This window comes from Furipterus horrens, unplaced genomic scaffold, assembly GCF_987537825.1.
Source record: "Furipterus horrens unplaced genomic scaffold, mFurHor1.1.pri manual_scaffold_9, whole genome shotgun sequence".
NCBI lineage: Eukaryota > Metazoa > Chordata > Mammalia > Chiroptera > Furipteridae > Furipterus > Furipterus horrens.
The window spans coordinates 1,579,534-1,597,941 of record NW_028327179.1 but is presented as its reverse complement, the minus strand read 5'-3'; the positions used below and the strand labels follow the sequence as shown (position 1 = coordinate 1,597,941).

The window sequence follows — 18,408 nt, the reverse complement described above, 5'->3', positions numbered from 1 at the left end:
TAAAGAAAATTACATTCTTTTTACAAAAGCATTGTCTGCTCTAAATTAATCTGAAAATTCTTTAAATGCAGAGAAACATACACAACCCCAGGCAGGAGCAGAAAAACACACACAGAGAAGCATCAGACATATCCAAATCTTTTGAAAATGGTAATTAGTTGCCTTATCTCTAACAACCTGAGATAATTAGCCGTATGATTTTAATTTAATGAATTGGGATACTCAGTGTATCAATGTTTCACTGTGGCTCTCTTTGAATATCACTTTAATTTTCTGCCGTACTCAAAACTCAGTGCAAAGGAAGTGGAGAAGGTCACCTTTTCAGGCTAAAAGCGGGCCTGGCACCTGGGGTCGTTGGCTCTCTCTGGTTCCATTAGACGCTCCAGAGGACATTTCAGAATGTCTCCAAGTAAGCTCGTGAAAGATCAATTCCTCATTTTCATTTCTCCTAAACATTCTAAATTAAACACTTTCCCATTAGTTCTAGGGAAGGATCTTATGTGCTGTTTTATTTGCTCCAAGATTGCCAGTAAAAATCTGATTTAACCACAAAAGTTTACCCAGAATTGACGAATCAATATTCACTGTAGACCTCCGAGCTTCAGACAGGGGCTCCCATCCCCACCATATTGTTCATTTTTAAACAGTTTCAAACGAACAGAAAGTGCTTCAGAGTGTCGAGTTTAGTGTGTGATTCAGAAATGAAGCATAAAAAATGTATTTCAATATGTATAAGGCCATTTAAAAATACTTTACGCCATTTTTAGTTGTTTTAATGGTCTCTGCAAAACATCTCACGTGAAAGAAAGGAGGCAGAGGGCACGGAGGGGAGTAAAGGGGAGAACTGAGGGGAGATGCTGGGCCCCCCTTTGCTGTCCCCCCGTCGCACCCACTGTCTGCCCCCCGGAGCTCACTTTTGGCGCGAAAGGGGCAGGAAGAGAGTCGGACTTCCTCCAGCAGTGAGTGGTTGCTGGAGAAAAGGGGGCCCGGCGCCCTGGGGTGAGCAAGGGCGCAGAAGGCCCTTTCCCACTAGGGAGGGCCCATTTTAAGCCGTGTGTTAAGAGGCGGCCCCACGCTGGAGCTATCAGGAGGGGGCACTGCACGCGGGACCCCCCGAAAGCGGAGGGAGCAGGGGGCCTCGGGAAGCTGTTTGTCCCCTGGACGGTGGGCGGGGGCATGCGGCCGGCATGGGGGGGCAGACGACGTGGTCCCCTTTCCGGGGGAGCGCAGCAAACCACCCAGGCGGGGGGCACTCACCAGTGAGCCTGTGCCCGCCACGCAAGTCCCGACGTGGGCACCCTGGGTCCCCGGACCGCGGAGTCCCCTCAGCGCGGCCTCCTGGGAGGGACCCTGCTGTCCCGTCGCCGGCCTTCTCCTCTCTGCCCCTCACACTCCACTGGGGCGGAGAGGAAGGTGGACCCATTTGCCAAATATGCAAAAAAGGAGGGAAGAAAGTTTCTGTCAGGAAAACAGAGGCAGGAAGGGAGCCTGAGCTTCCTGCCCCAACCAAGGCAGGTTCAGAGATTATTCGCTCGTCTGATGTGACAGGTTGTGGTAGGACACAGGCCTCTTTTCGTCAACAGGAATCGCGAGTTCCCCAAAGACAGACATGGCCACTGGAGAAGGGACATGGGGCCGGGCCTCTGGCGGGAGGACATGCGCCCCCCCACCTGGGCCCCGGGGTTTCACCGGGCTCGACAGTTTCCCACCAGGCGGCTTGCGGAGGGTGCCCGTGACACACGCCCATTTGTCACAGGCAAATGTGAGGAGGAAAAGGAGGCAGCTGAGCCCATAAGGCTGCGGCCGCAGACCAGGCCTCAGCTGCTCCCCTGGGCCTCTGGGACGGGGATGGGGACAGGGACAGGGACACACACACCCCACAGGCTGGACCAGCCCAGCTCTCCGCTCGGAAATGTCTGCAGAGCTTCTTCTGTTTGCTCTATCACGTCACTCATAATGATTCACAATATCTTAACAATAGTTGTCAGAATATCACCAAACACTTAAAAACGACGTCAAACACAAGCTATTAAAGCCACAGCAGGGGACACAGGAGGACGTGGGCCTCCGTCACAGGAGGCCAAGTGCTGGTGGGAAGTCGCTTATTAAACCGCGAGGAGCGGCAGTCACACTGTGCGTCCCCAGGAAGCAGCCGTGGGCGCGGGGAGCCGATAGCAGATAAAAATGGTCTGGGGCTGCTGCCCGGGGCCCCGGCGCACACCAGGGCTCGCTCCCTCCGTCTGAGTTTTAGAAGCGACAGAAAGCTGACTCCTGGGACTCAGCCTCACGGAGGCCCGGCCCCAGGGGCACAGGAGCCTGTGGGGGGCAAAGCAGGGCCTTCAGTCTCCCGGTGTGACCTGGACCGACGGCCCTGGCCCCATAAGCATGGGTCACTTGTGGCTTTTACATCTCGCGTTTCCTCCCGAGAAAGGGACCGTCGCACACAGGGCTGGGGGCTGTGCAGACCCAGCATAAGGACGGCAGGCGGGGAGCAGTGCGAACGGCCAGGGCAGGAGGGGCAGGAAGCAGGAGCCACAACCCCCAGCGCCCCTCAGCCTGAGAAACAGCAGGTCGTCAGAGCGTCTGCTCTCCGAATGCCGCGCCCACGGCCGTGAGCCTGCCTTAGAACAAGGCTGCAAAGCCGGTGTTTATCTCCCAAGTGCAAGGCCAGAGGAGAAGAGACCCGAAGAGGCCGCTCGATTCTGGGCTAACGGCACTCACATGACATGAACGCGCAGTGCTAGGCAGACACCCAGGGTGCTCCCTCATTTAGGCCTAAACTCACCATCACAAATTTAAAAATCCTTCCTGTTTTAGGAAAAGGTAAAAAGCAAGCCAACAAAAACCAAAAGGAAGGAGCTGCGTTACTCAGGTCAGGTGGTCTGCACGCGTGTGCACTCTGCGTGTGTGTGTCTAGTTCCTGTATCCATTAAAGCACACAGCCTTGAAGTATACATATAATACATGTGCGTGGGGGTGGGGGTCTTCACGGTACGTGGTAGACAGAATATACATAGCGTTCTTGCAAATTTCAGAAGTCTCTCATTTGTATTGACAATATGCGACTACATTAGCCAAATGTGAAACACACAAATCCAAGCCAAGTGGGGGGAAAAAATCCCCAAACCAAAGCACCACTGTCCTCAAACTCTAAGCGTCCAGCCAAGTGAGGAGACATGGTCGTCCCAACCCTGTGGGCTTCAGGCCTCTGGCCAGGAAATTCACTGTGACCTTAATTTTTCAATGGGGGGGGGGGCGCTGAAGGACAGCCCCGCTGCCTTCTCTCGGGAGACCGTGTGAGGGCCAGCTTCTCCAGGGGTCAGACATGACATATGCACACTTATTTAGAGACCGCGTGGGCTCATCCCAAACAGGGGCTCCAATTGCTGGGGGGGCTCCTGAACTTTGCAGGGTGTGCAGTCTTTCAACATGCAGCCCTTTCACTGAAACACGGGAACTGCACACATAACCACGGCGGGGTTTCTCAAAAGCCTGCCTTCCACCCTCACCAGAGACAAAAAGGGAAGAAAACATGGCCCTTTAACTCAGTGAGATGTTTCAGGCATCGGCGCCGGTGGACTTTCAGACCAGGAAGTCCTGTGTTTTATTTTTTTCCATGTAAAAAGAGGATAAACATGTATGTTTGTGGGAGATTTTGAAATCAGATCCGTTATATTAAAGCAGAGTAGCACAGGACTGTACACAGTGACATCACTATTTCTATTTGTTCATACAAGCTATTTTTTCACATGTTCTGCATATTCTATGATGTAAGCAGGTGACCCTCCTGTCACTGTTTAAATTTGAAGCCACAAACCAAATAATCTGATCTGTCATTTAAACAATTCTGACACATTTAATATAAATAAGATTTAAATTGTTACTTTCAAAATCCCATGTAACAAATAAGTCCCATGGACCTCATCAAACAAACATTTTGAAACAAAGAAATAAATTCAAGAGGCTCCAACCATCGGGCTCTCCCTCCTCTCAACTCATTAACCAAAGGGAGCTGATCCTCACAATCATTTAAATTCCCACCAACGTTTCAATATCATGCATATTAAATATTTCCAACCTCCATGATTTTTGCTCTTTGAATAGAAGGTGTGTTGACTAGAAAGGAGATGTTTCTCCAACAGCAGTTTGTTGTTTCTCCAAGTTCAAAACCAGGAACCTGGGAGCTGAGCTACTCGGCGGGGCGCAGAGCCACAGCCTGGGCAGGTGCAGGACCATGAGCTCGCTCAGGCCGGCTGCACCCGAGGGAGGAGGGAGCCTGCCCTGGGAAGCCGTGCCTGATGGACCCTGTGAGATCCCGACGCTGTTCGCCCCCCAGATGCCTGTCTCTGTGCCTCCAAATGAAAAACAAACAAACTAACCAATCACACCTGCGGGAGATTCCTTAGGAAGCACCCAGGATCCCTGACAAGGATTGAAAACATTTCAAATTCAGCCGCAAGTAACCTGATGCCTGACGACCCAGGTGTTCCCTACCCTGAGCGCCAAAATCGCAGTCAGCAAAAGTCCACTAACGTTTCAAACCTGGGTAATTCTATTGTGCAGAAAGCAAGTTCAGACTCCGGTCTAACGGATGGTAGAGTAAAAGCAACATCTCTCACCCCTGAATAAGAAACAAGGTCTCTATGAATGACTTCATAAAGGCTGGCCTCCTGACCGCACTGTAGAAGTGCAGATCAGTTTGGACGTGACTGTAGCTAGACAGTCCTCGTGGTGACAGCGGGCAGCTCAGGGCGGTCCCCTGCCCGCCAGGCCCTGCATCTGCGCTCCATCCCCAGGAAGAAGCGGACCCGGGACTGGGAATCTTACGGCCTCGTCTTTTCTTTCCTCCTTGTTTCTCTCTCTGTCTCTCAAACCCACCAGCTACCCCAGGTTTTCCTTTTGAAATTCAATTGAAAACACTCACGTGGATCTGTGCGTCGCACTTTGGGGGCCAAGATTGATCCTCGGGCTCCACGAGCAACCTCGGAGCCGGGACTCCGTCCGCCCTGCACGGCTCGCCTGGGTCGGCCGCCTCGGAGCGGCCAAGCGTCCCGCCGGCTCGGCCGCGCTGCGCGGAGACCCGGGGACTGTCCCGCAGCCGCCGCCCGGCGCGGGCCCGGCAGGCACTTGTTAGAGTGCCCGGCCAACTTGGCCGCTGCGCTCTTCCCAGCTTTCTTTCACATCGACTTCCTGGAGTTGCTCACTCGCATTGTTCCCCATTTCTCCGCCGCACTCCCCACCCCCCTGCCAGGCCGACCCGGCTCTCGCGCCCGCGGCCGGCCGCTGCCCCGCGCTCACAGCGCCGCCCACGGGCCGCGCACCTGGCCCTCGGGACCGTGCCCCTGCGGGCCAGTGCTCCGCCGCCTGCGCCCTGCACCCCGCAAACTTCGAGGCGGCGTTCACACGGGTGCAGGCTCGACCTGCGCTGCAGCCGTCCTGGCTCACCCCTTACGCACGCCCCAGACCTCGCGCGGCTCGGCGATCGGGAACACGGAGCGGGGCACGGAGCGGGGCAAGGAGCGGGACACGCGCGGGGCACGGAGCGGAACAAGGATGGGGACAAGGAGCGGGACATGGCTTGGGATGCGGACAGGGGTGCAGACCCGGACTCGCAGCGCGGCACAGAGGCCAGCGCACCGCCCCCGCCCCGCCGCCGGGTAGCCGGCTCGCGCGGCACCGTCCCGACCGCAACTCCCGGGCTGCGCACGGAAACTTTGTCGCGGCTCGGGGCTGGCCTCAGCCCCACCGGACCCCGGGCGGCGGGGCGGGGGCCGTACCTGCTAGCGCCGCCGCAGGCTGCAGCCCGCTCGCCTGTCTCGCCCGCCTCGCCCGGCGCGCCTCCGCCACCCCCGCGCGCAGCGCGCCCCGGCCCGCCCCTCGCCGCCGCGCTTCCTCGTTCCAGCGCCGCATCGTCCCGCGGCCCCGCGCGGCTGGCGGTGGCCGGTGCTCTGAGACCCGGAGCGGGCGGTGGGATCGGCCGCGGCGCGGCAGGACCTAGGCTTAACCCTTGGGGACCCGGCACGGGCGAGGGAACCAGCGGCAGGAGGGGACCCACGCCTCCTGGCCGCACCACTTCTTGCCCGCGTGGCCACTCTTCTCGGGCCGCATGCTTGCCAGGCTTGGGGACTGCGGGACTTGGGACACCAGGAAGCACTTTCCCGAGTGACCGGGGGCGTCCAGTGCCCGCCCAGCTCCACTTCCCTGGGAACGGGGTGGGGGGGGGGGCCCTTGGCTCCCAGGTTCTGGCTGCGACCCTAAGTCATGAGTGCCCACCCGAGGGGGAGGGAAGAGTTGATCCTCCGCAAGTGAGGGAAGGCGCAGTTCATTTTCCCAGACAACCAATGGAATACCTCTTGGCTCTCTTCCCTCCCACCTGCTCGCTGCAGAAGTTAGGATCGCGCCTTCCATGTCGGCCCGTGTGCACACGCAGGTGTGAAAGGGCGGTATCAAGGAGGTGACAGCGAAGGCGATCCCGCTGCGCGGCTCTGCGCCCCTCAGCCTCCCCCTCCCTGAGCCCGAAGTGCGCGGGGCGCGGTGGGTCTCAGGGCAGGGATGCGCTCTGACAATGCACTTCTTCGCACTGCACAGCCCATCAGTCTGATGAGCCTGGCGCCACCCGGGCAGGAGCAGAAGAGGAATAATCCCGCGATGAACGTCCTCCAGGACCTGCGAGCCCCCCAGTAAGGCGCTGCAGGGCACCTGTGGGCAGGAGGGACCTGGAGCGCTGGGTAGCTGGAGCAAGGCAGAGGGACTTCCTGCGGGAGAGTGAGGCAGGGCGCTGCAGGCCTCCAGGGCGACAGGCCGTGCGGGTCTTGCAGGTGGAGAGAACAGGGTCAAGGGTGCCATGTCACAAAGGGTCCCTTCAGGGCAGCTGAGTGTGGCAGGAAGGGCGACACTCTGGGGAGGGCTGTGCCTGACCACAGAGGCTGCTGGTGGCAGGGCTCAGGTGCCCCACTCACCAGCTTTGCCTGGTGCGGCCTGGAAGTCTCTTCTGCCCTAGGCCTCTCTGCTCCTGCATGACCTTGGGCAAGTTATTGAATGCCCTTGAGCCTCATCGTCTTTGTCTACAAGAGAAATGAATGCCACTTTGCCCTCAGAGTTCTTGTCAGGGACAGTTCCCACTCCGAGTCCTCCATATGGGATCTCTGTAATCCACAAGCAGTCCGTGAGGCGGCTGATATCATCACCCCCAATTTATAGGTGGGGAACCGGAGGCACAGAGAGGTTAAGGGGCTCGCTCCAGGTCTCACAGCCCACGCTGGGCTCTCTCTCATCTCATGCTCTTCTGCCTCAGGGGGATCTGCCTTGGCTGGATGACGAGGCCTGTGTGCTGGATTCGCACTCCTGGGGACATACACACGTTTGAAGAGACTCCAGGTGGAAGGTGCTGCAGATACCCAAGAACAAGCGGGGTCCCACAGCCCCCCTGGGCCTTGCACCTTACGCTTATTGCCCCATTTCACCATGACAAGAACTCTGAGAAGCTCGTACATGCTTAGGTGCACCCTGGGTGGGCGCTCTGCTCTGAATAAGTGTCTGATATTTTGAGGTATGCAGTTCCCAGGTGGTTGGGATGCCTGCTGCCTATACCCCATTTTCCTGCGGAGAACTTAGGTCCCTCCAGGGTGCCCCTTCTCCCATCGTTCTCCAGTGGGCAGCCAATGCCAGCAGCAAGCCTGGTCTTGAAGAAGGGATCAGCCATCCCCCTGGCCCACCCCAGAGAGAGTGAGGTGGGGGAGGGGCGTCCGGTCTCGAAGCACACAGACCGAGAGCCCAGGCGCTCATTCCTGTGCTGTTACGGCACCTCCCCCTCGGCAGTGCTAATACGTCATGACTCGCCCACCTGTCCTGGCTGAAAGGAAGGGGGGCAGCTGTGCAGAAGGTTTGAGCTTTGTGGCTCTGCAGTGGGAAATGTCCCAAGCACCTTGGCGTTGGACCCAGCCCCACACGAGCTCCCTGAAGGAACTCAGGTGAGTCACGCCCCCTCTCTCAGCATCCCGTTCTCACCTGTACCTGCAGCGGGGCAGTGGATCCTGCTGCGCGGTGCAGGTGGAAAGATTTCACGAGAGCGTGGACATCAGCCTTCGCTGGGAATAGCTGGTGACTAGGGTCAGTTCCCCTCTTCCTTCCCCATGAAGGTTCTCAGAACGTGATGCCCAGCAGAAAGCAGGCGGGGAAGACGGCGGAGGGCAGCCAGGTGCTCACAGATTCGCAGCGGGGATGAACCTTGACCCAGCTGGCCCTTGCAGAACGCAGGGGGCAGAGGCACCAACCCCCTCGCAGCTGGAAACCTGCACATAAACTTCCGACTCCCCCAAACTTAACCACAAAGAGCCTGCCGCTGACCAGGAGCTTCACCGATAGCATAACAGTGGATTGACACACATGTTTCACATCACATATGTTACTAGAGAAGAGAAGAGGTCACGAGGAGCGCCGTAAGGAAGGGGACACACATTTACGGCGCTGCCGGAGCTATCAGTGCTATGAGCCTGCGCCATCGTTCATCAGATGAGAACCCCACTGTGGAAGTGGACGTGTACCGGGAAAACGCGCGTGGCTCAGGGGCCCGGCGCGGGCTGCTTCTCTGTCTGGGAAGAGCTGGGGGGAAGCATCTCCAGGTGGTTGGCGCGAAGTCCCCCTGGTTTCGGGAATGTTTCTCTGGGGCTTTACGTTGCAAAAACTTCCACAAACGTGGCACTTGAACCGGAGGATGTCACTAGGTCGATGTTCTGGAGACCACAGTGGTCTGGTTTTGCCCTGTTGCCCCAGCTGCTCCTTCTCGGGATCCTCCCCAAATGCTGGAGCTCCCCAGACGAGGCCCTGGACACTTTCCCGTGTCCCCCGATGTCCTGACATGCGGCTCGGACCTTGCTCTGAAATCAAGGCTGAGACCCGCTCCATGCTGGCCTCCTTCCTCTCCTTCGTCAGGTGGGGATCGCTGAGCCCAGAGCCCTTGGAGGCAGTCTTCTTGCCGGTCTCCGGTCTCCGTACCACCTTCCAGTCTGTCAGGACCGGCTCAGCCACCTCTGGTCCAAACAAAGGTCTCCTTTCACCTGCAAAATTCCTGTCCCTGCCCCTCCCAGCAGCTGGGGGCCTGAGAAAAGGCCAGGTCCATCCTGCTCCTCTTTGCTGGAGAGCAGGCCGGCGCAGCCCAAGTCCCAGGAGGTTTGGCTCCTTCCCGCCTAGGACTCCCGCCGGCGACTGCGCCCTTGCTCTCGGGGGTCCAGCCAGCCAGCTCCGCCTTGCTGGTCTTCAGGCAGCCAGGACAGCACACTGCACACTGTCACCTGGCTCCCCTTGCCTGCTTCAGGTCTGCTCCGCTGTGACTGCCCACCCTCGGAGAGGGGCCACCACCCTTCCCCCCACCCAGCATCCCTCACTCCCCTTTTCTTTCGTCTCCCACAGCGCACACCGCCTCTTTCACACGCTGTTCAATCGATGTTCTCTTGTTCACTTTCTGTGCAGATGGAGCGTGTGCGTGCGTGTTTCGTCTCCTCAGTGCCTGGAGCCCAGGCGTGTCCACGTGCCGGTCCTGCGTGGGAAGGGCACGTCCACTTTCCTAACTCTTCGTTCAGATGACAAGGTTCTCCCATCTGCGCAGGACTCCGTGTCCCTGGCCTTCAAGTTGGAAGGAGTCACCTTCCTTTCTATCCTTCTGGCCATTGCGGTGACAGCGTTCCCTCCTCACCTGTCACTGCTCTCCCAGCAAGGAGGGTTACAGTCCAGAATGTTCCCCATCCCCCACTTCTTGGGGATACAGAGAGGCTGGCAGTTTAGTTCACTTTACCCTCATACATGCATTATTCTCAGGTTCAAGCTATTTTCCAAGAAGAGAGCAAAGAATAATTTACAAATGCAACACTTCAGAATCACAATGAACTTCCCTAATCCTGTTCTGGCTGTTTGGGGCAATGGTCCTAAGTGAGCTGATACGTCCTTTTTTCTGTAGGATGAGGAACAGATTATAATTTAGCGAGGCCAGGAGTCAGTTTTTCTCTGAATTGGTGAGTCAGAAATTATTTAAGGATATAATGTATTCTGTAACTGCTCACAGCCCAATGGCTATGTATTCTTTTAATATTTACTCATAATATTCTTCTTCCTTTGCAGATATGTTTTTCTAAGGTAGAGAAATAACTAATTTTCTCTGCTGTGCATCTCAGGAAACAGCAAGTTTATTTCCACTTCAAAGCTCAGACGCACAATTTCCTTTAGCTTAAACAGTGTCCTGCAATTAAACTGCAGGGTTGTCTTCTCATTACAAGATGCCTTTATTTTCCAGGATAGTATCTCCTCGACATTTTCTGCCAAACACTGTTTCCAGTGCACTGCATTGAATGGCCCTGTGTTTTCGGAGCAGGGCTCACAGGAGGCTACGCAGAGTGCACCTCCCACTCGTCAGGGCTGGTTGCGGCAGAGGGTTTGCACGCGCTGGAACGGCTGTCGACTACAGTCAGGGACCCCTCCACAGCCATCAGCGGACAAGCCAGGGCACTCACTGGGCGCAGGACCAAGGGGTCAGCTCTGCGGGCTGAGCTGTGGGATGCACTTGGAGAGCACTTCATCAATCGTATGTGCAGACCAGCAGACCTGCACGCTGCTTCAAACCCTTTAGGACGGTGCCATTTCCTGGGAAGCCAAACTCGGGTCCACACGCTCCTCCAGCCAGAGCAGAGCCCTGTGTGCTCTTTCCAGGGCAGCGTTTGGCCGTCACAAGGCCAAGGCCATTAAGCGAGGAAAGCACAGAGCCCACACGGAGTGATGGATTCCCTCAAGCTGGACTAGCGCGCCCAGCAGAACTCCCAGAGCAAACCCAGACGCAGCGGTGATGGGCAGACACTCATCAGGGCTCCGGCAAGCAGCCCCCAAGTCCGCTGGCCCGGCTCCCCCAGCACACATTTGCTGGGCACGTCCGAGCCAGCTGCGCTGAGCTCGGTGAGAACTTCGGGCGCCTGGCACAGGGGAGCGGCGGCGCGCGGGGCCCCGCGATGGGTGCTTATGCAGCTCTTGTGCTCATCAGCAAAAAGTGCGCATCCGTCTTCTCCTCCCGGGGAGCGGGATCACATTTCTCTTTTTCTTTTTTTTGGGGGGGGGGTGAGGAAACTGAGGGGAAACACGAGCAGGTGGAGCAAAAGGAAAGCAAGCTACTTTCTTGATGAACCTCAAGCTTTGACACTGACCTTCTAACTGGTTGCATTCCATGTCTGGTTACTCGGCTGAGATGGCTTTCCATGGAGACCCTCACACCCACGGATAATGGTGCCACTCAGCCCGGAAGAGTCTACTTCCCTCCCTGAATATCTGCTTTTACTTTGTTTCACAGCTAAGGCTTGGCAAGCTGATGCATGCATAGGCCAACAGGACCGTTCCTCACTCTGACCTCCCTTCATTGGGTTGGGCAGAGACGACAGAGACCTGTCTGCGCTCACCGCCCATGGAGCTGCCCAGACCCAGCCTCGTGGCCCTGGAGGAGCCCCGGGAGCTGCATGCGCTGTGCTCCTTGGCTTCTTCCAGGACAGGTTGGCATGGGAGTCATTTCCTAGGTACCATAAATTTAGGAGCCTCCCACAGTGCCCCTGACAGCGAAGGTAGCAACTGTCAGCCCACCTCCCCCCGCCGTGATGGAAAACTTCTCAAGGTTTTCCCAGCAGTGCATTAGGAGCTCGGCAAGAACCTGCCACGATGCGCGTTTTGAGACTTCACGTCTTCCATTAACCAAGTCTAAGACAGAGGGCCAGTGTCTTCATTACCCCTGTTGTTGAAGCACTTTACATAGACTTCAACTGAGTTGCTAAATTGCTCGAATTTGTTAAATGTACAAAAGGGCCTACTCCCCATTGGGGGGGTTGTAAAAGTTGATGTTTGATGAAGCAGAGAGCTAGATGAGACTTTTCTCCCCATCTGCATGTGTTAAGGGGTACGTTTGCAACTTAGCACTCAGTTCATGCCTTTCATAAGGGGAGGGAGGAGGGTATTTAACAAGGTTAATCATGACAGAAAGAGGAATTGACGCCACAAAAGAAAAATAATTATTCTAGCATTTCATGACAGTTCAAAGACAGATGTCGTTGGCTAAGTGAGACTCCAGTAGGCATGGGGGTGATATACACCTTATATGCATACGGATTAGTGACAGCAGACTGTCAGATCGGTGTGTGTGAGACTGTCAAATATGAGCGGTAGCTGCATGAGCCCTGGAGAACTACCGAGTGTTTATTTCATCTCTTAAAGACCCAATCTGTTGCCATTCCAAAGACAAAAGACCAAATACTTAAGAATGGAGGCAGGTCAAGTGCAGGGTCGGACCACTCTTTGGACTAGGGCTTCCCGATGACAATCTCTTCTCTGTGGAGGTATATTTTTCATCTTAATCTGATGCACACTGTTCTCTTTTGCTGCAGCAGACATTAGTTCACCCAACGGGGCCATATCTAATCCATCTTCCTGAGGCCCACGATGAGGGGTTCTACACTTGAATCACTGAGACGGCAGATGGACCAAGTTCTGTTCAAAGTCCCTTGGAATTAGTTTGATGATGGCGGTCAACCCCTCCGAGGTGACTTTAAGCTCAGCCATAACACGAGATGCTTCAGCGAGGCATCACGGGCCTTCTGAGCTTTGGTAGAGGTTGGGTAGGTGAAGAGAGTCAGTGCCCGGAGATGGTGTGGTTTGGTTGGGTTGACTTGGATAGATGGAGAGGGTCCCTGATGAGAGTAAAAAACATGGGTTTTGGTCACGCTTCTCTCTCCAGCCTTGGGCAAGATGTCCTGTTGATCTTCCTAAGTGTCGGTTTCTTCCTTCCCAAGATGGGATGGTTGACAGGCAGTCCCCTACTTGATCCTCCATGACTTGATTCTGGCTTTGGCAGTGCTCTGCTGTGGGCTGGCATGGAGCTTGGAGCAGCTGTGGGGCAGAGCCCTGTGACCTCGAAGTCCCCCTCCCTCTGTCCCCCAGTGGCATGTCACCCCAGAAGGCCCCATCCCTGAGGGCTGACTCTCTGGAAGCATCCCAGGCCGACTACACCCTCAAAGCAGCACAAGCACAACCACTGAGGTCATCACCTACTCACCTGTGGTGACTACACCCCTCTGGCCAAACCTGGAGGGTTTGACTTCAAGGCTGTGTGAGTAACAGCAAGGAACTTAATGCCCTGGAAGAGTAAACAAAACAGATGCACGCTGAAGGTCAGGAGACACCTGGCTCCCTGTGCAGGGCCTTCCCAGAGACGCGCTGTGCGTGCCTAGTGGCAGGGTTTTCCTGGGAAAGTCCACCGCGAAGGGAGAGATACCTGGGGAGGAGCAGAGCTCTTGGGGAAGGCTGCCTGCCGCACAAGCCAGGGAGGCTTACGGAAGATGAGTTACTAGAGCGCTGAAATAAATGTATTGATCTGGGGGAAATCCTGAATACGGCTGTGAATTAGGCAGCTGTGGTAAGTGGGAAATGCTTCGGGGAAAACCCATAACTCCCCCCCACCCCAGTGCCTATGTAAATGCCTGCCGCATGGAAAATTCACAGGAAGACCTTGAGACCTTGGCACACACTCACTTAACTGGAAATACTGAGCTGTGGCGGAGGGCAGGCAGCGGAACAGAACAACTGCCTTCGGGTTCAAAGGCCCCGCGCCGTCCAGGGCTCCACAGCGAGACTGACGGCTGTGCCAAAAGCACCTGAGAGAGGCAAGCTCTCTCTGTCGGAACACAGAGTCTGATAAGGAGGACAGATGTGTGCTCAAGAGCCTATGCAAAGCCAACGGCGTCGTCTCTGGTTTGGTAGGCGAAGTGGGCTAACGAAAACAAGCCGGCGGGGTGCGCTTTGAAGTGGCCGTGGGTTCCCCAGAGGGTCTTCTGTGGTAGGCAAGTGGCGGTTGGCATTGAAGGTGGAGGAGTTGAGGAAATGGCGTGTGGTTTTGCACCAGAATGTTCTTATTAATTAAAGATGCATGCTGGTGTGCTTATGGGAAGATGAGCTTGGCTTTCAGACACTCCGACAGAACAATCACAGCAGCAGTGAGTGACGGCAACAGTAACATGAAGGAGAGCAGTTGGGAGACAGCACCGGGGTGGTACTATGTTTGCTATGGCGCTGGGTGAGGACCACATGAGCATTCAGGGTTTGATCATCTCTGGTTTTGTATGCATCTGAGTGTGTCTATCCTAGTGTTTTTTTTAAAGAAAGGAAAAGAAGACAAGAAGATCCTTATACACATACAAGTGAGATTTTGAGATAATATTTGCGATAAATGTAAAAGAGGCTTACATTTGCTCATATAGAAAGAGCTCCTACAAATCAATAAAAAACAGAAAGAAATAACTTGATAAACAGTGGGCAAAGGATTAGTTATACCATTTACAAAAGAAATACAAAAGACCACTGAATGCAAAAAAAAAAAATTCTACTTAGAAGAGGCTGAAATCTGAAAGTTAAAATAAATTGCAAGATGTGCATTTTTGTTTATTGCACCTCAAAGAAGGTTGTTAAGGGGCAGAGAAATTGGGGCTCCTTGGTGACATTCACAGGGTAGTTTAGAGGACAGGTGGCAATTCCATATCAATAAGAATCAAGATGTAAAATGTGTAACGTAGACACTGTCGCGTCGAGGAAGGCATGCCCCCCAAAAGAAGGGTGTGTGTGTTTCATGCTGCTCATCAGAATGAGGTTTTTTAAAAAAATAATGGAAAAGAAATTAACGTTCATCACAGGATGAAGTGGTGTTTAATAGGTCCGTATAAATGAGTATGTTGGAGCTGTGGAAATGGGTAATAATGTGTGCCTGTTTTTGGGGTGGAAGGTCATCCAGCACATGTAGCCAAGTGACAAAGAACGTGTTAAGTGTTTCACGGGTATTTCCTACACACCTCTGGGTGGCTGTTTCCTCAAACGTTAACATTATCTGTGGATGAGAGGGTCTGGAGTGATTTACTCTACAGTCATGAATGATTCACACTAGAGTATCATTTATTAGTAACACTTAACATTATTTATAAAGCATTAAATGATTATGCTTAAAAATGTAGTTGAGATAGCTCATTGGATTTGTTCCAGAAATTGAAAGTGTCAGTAAGAAGCTAAGTTGGGTCAAAATTGTGTGGGAAACTATCACATGATAATTAATGACTTCATAGGTGAAAGAAAGTATGCAATAAGCCAAGACTCTTTGGAAAATTAATTGAAGAGAGGAATGAGTCCAAGAGCGTTGGATGCAGGTATCTTGCTGGCCTAATTATTAAGTTTATCGGGAAAGTGAGGAACCGAGTTACTGGCGCACCGGTCACCAAACCCGGACCTACGAGCTTCAGAAGGACCCACAGTCTCCCAAAGCGTCGACGGCGAATCTGTCACACGGCCGGAACCCCAAGCGCGAACACGCGCTCATGGAGGCCAAATTAACGGAGGAAAAGTGACGCCCTCCTTGGCCGCCGTCCCAGATAAAACTCCCTTTCAGGTCCGGGGGTGCGGGTGGGAAGCCGGACAGCCCCGCGCCCCCACAGAGAAGCAGCGTCAAACACGGGGAGGCTCTAACGTTGCACGTGGGAACACCAGCCTCTGCAGCACACACAGCTGATGAGGGAAGCAGATTTAAATTGTTCTTTTGAAGCAGTTCTGACTTTTTTATTGTGGTAAAGTGCACATAGTCTAAAACTCACATCTTGACCAGCTTTAAGAGCACAGCTCAACGGCGGTACACAAGCTCACAGTGCCGGGCAACCGTCCCGCCTCCCCGTCTCCAGACCTTCGTCGCCCCCACGGAAACCCCAGACCCACTAAGCGGGTGCTCCCACTGCCCCTCCCCCCAGCCCCTGGAAACCCCTAATCTGCTCTCTGTTCATCGATCTGCCTGCTCTGGATATTCCATACAAACGGAACCATGCGATATGCGGCCTTTCCCTTCGCACAACGTTTCTGAGCGTGACGGTCACCCATGTTGGAGCGTGTGTCATTATCTCATGCCTTTTATAGCTGGGTGACATTCCGCTCTATGGGTGTTTGTTTACCGTTTGTCTGTGGATCAGCACTGGGTTGTCTCTGCCTTCTGGCTAATGGGAAGAGAGCTGCCGTAACAAACACCCGTGTACGCGTCTCGGCGTGAACGCCTCTTTTGAGTTCTGTCGGGTGCGTACCCAGGACAGGCATGCTGAGCGACGTGGCCATGCCGGCTGAGCGTACTGAGGAACAGCCACAGCATTTGTCCACAGCGGTTGCCCCAGCGCCGCGTCAGTGTCCCGTGTCCCTCCCACGCTCACTCACGCTCACTGTGTCCCTTTTTCTGTATGATGGCTGTTCTGGTGGTTGAGAAGTGACATCTCATTGTGGCTTTCCTCTGCGTGTCCATGAAAACCGATGATGCTGAGCATCTTCTCATGGTTTCTGATGGCCCTTTGTGCGTCCTCTCTGGACGAAGGTCTGGCTAGTGCCTCGCTCATTGTCAACCTGGGGTGTACGTCTTGCTGTTGGGTTGTAAGTGCTCTTTACATATTCTGGATTCACCTTTCATTCCGGCTGTACTAGACTTTATATGTTCTGGTGTTCCCCATCGTATCGGGTACAGGATTTGAAAATGTTTTGGTTCGTCCGTGAGTTGTACTCACTCTCTGGGACGTGTTCTTGACGCACAGAAGTTTCTAACTTTGATCAAGTCCAGTTTATCTCTTTTTGGTTGTTGCTTGTGCTTTTTGTCTCAAATATTAATGTCAGTTTTGTTGTATTTTGGAGATATTCAAATTTGTCCATAAGATATGAAACCCTTGTGTGTTTTAAAATCCACGATTATTTATTTAAATATATTTTCTTGTCAATAAATCATTTCAGACTGAAATGTCTGTTTCTGTCTTTTATTGTTGCTTTAAAATGCACGCTGCTCATCTGTTTGATGAAAACGGAACGTCAGTGTAAAATTAGGAAGTTGGGAACTTTTTTTATTGTTTCAACTAAAACAACTTTTACTGGTTTTCTTTTAAACAGTGTGACCTAAAGCCTAAGGTTTCCATGTTGAGAAAAATAAAAGACGTGCTAGAATTGGAAAGAACGTGTTAATAACTAAGACGTACCCCCGAAAGTGAAGGCGACCCTATTCAGGGCGGCTGGATTAATGGCTTGTGTTCCTGATACGTAAGGACCTAGAAGGTGCCTCTGAGCCACGACTTAGTCGTTGGGCAAAGGGTCTCAGACCGCCGTCTCCAGCTTTGAAAAGGGACTCAGGATGATTCTAAAAATGACCACGTGGCTAACAATGTCACTTCCTAGGCTACAAGAATGGTTTGTTTTCAGTCTTATAAAATGGGCATATAACTTTAGTTTGGGAGAAAACTGTCCCAAAATACAAAGCCACCAAGGAAGCGCCGCAACGGCCTGTGAAGTAGCAGCCTCCCAGCGCTTGCTGCCGCAGACCTCGTCATCAGCAGAGAGGCAAGCACGGAAGTGCCCACAGCCCACCGAGGACGGGAGGCAGGTGGCAAACACGCCCGTGCAAAGGCGCGCAGCGTCCTGGGTCATGAGGGAACTGAGCCCCGAAGCAGCAAGGAGACGCAGCTGCGCACCCCCTGGGATGGCCCCAACCCACGGCGCTGACGGCCACGAGCCGGCGGGGACGGGGAGCAGCGGGGGCCGCCATCGCCGCTGCGGGGGTGCCGCCGGGAGAAGCCGCTCTGGAAGGCGGCCGGGCAGCTCCTTTCGGAACCGAACACGCTTTTAGCATTTGACCCAGCGGTCATGCTCCTCGGTGTTTATTCTTAGAGGTTGAACACCTGTGTCCACAGGAACCCCCGCTCACGGCTGTGGACAGCAGCCTCACTCATAGCTGCCAAACCCTGGGAGCACCCGGGTTGTCCTTTAGCAGCAGGTGGACACTTAAATGTGGCCCGTCCACATGGTGAATGTTGTTCATCAGTGAAAATACGTGAGCTGTCAGGTCAGCAGACAACGTGGAGGAAACGTAGCTGCTCCTGTGACCTGAGGGAAGCCCGCTGAGGAGGCTGCGTCCTTGGGGAGGCTGTCACTGGGGCCGCTACCCCGGAGAACGGGGCACGGGGGACAGAGAAGTCCCCGAGCCACCATGACACTTGGAGCTGTCAGCACTGGGCCAAGCTTGCGAGCTTCTCGGGTGAAGCCAAAGAGCAGCCCTGCACTGTTGTCTTGTTTGGTGTAGACGGCCGCACCCACCAGCTGCCCGAGGTGACCAGCAGGGTGCACGTGCCCCCGGCTCCTGCGCTGCTCTGTTTTGGGTGAACTCCCTCCCTCTCCGGCCTCCCCTCCCACTCCCTCCCCTTCAGCTCTCTCCTTCCTTCTTTTCTTTCCAACCTTCAAGTTCTAACTGGTTTTCTCCATCCATCGCTTATTCACCCACCCAATGTCAACCGTTTATCGTGACAGGGCACGCGCTGGGCCAGGCCGTCAGCCCGTGGCATAGCG

At 54.4% G+C, this 18,408-nt stretch overlaps 1 protein-coding gene across 6 annotated transcripts in view; it reads right to left on the bottom strand.

The window, feature by feature from the left end:
* Positions 1 to 5,839, bottom strand: part of IKZF1 (IKAROS family zinc finger 1) — a 76,897-nt gene extending 71,058 nt beyond the window's left edge. Inside the window, exon 1 of one of the 6 annotated variants that reach the window (XM_090286994.1) lies at positions 5,778 to 5,839. Coding sequence is in view for 4 of the 6 variants with exons in the window: in XM_090286993.1 (XP_090143119.1) it covers positions 1,258 to 1,423 (166 nt within the window). In the remaining 2 variants the exon portion in view is untranslated. Of the gene's footprint in view, positions 1 to 1,257; positions 1,694 to 4,924; positions 5,160 to 5,777 lie in introns of those variants that run through there. The other 5 variants (XM_090286997.1, XM_090286993.1, XM_090286992.1 and 2 more) reach the window with 5 other exon arrangements.
* Positions 5,840 to 18,408: the final 12,569 nt, after the last annotated feature.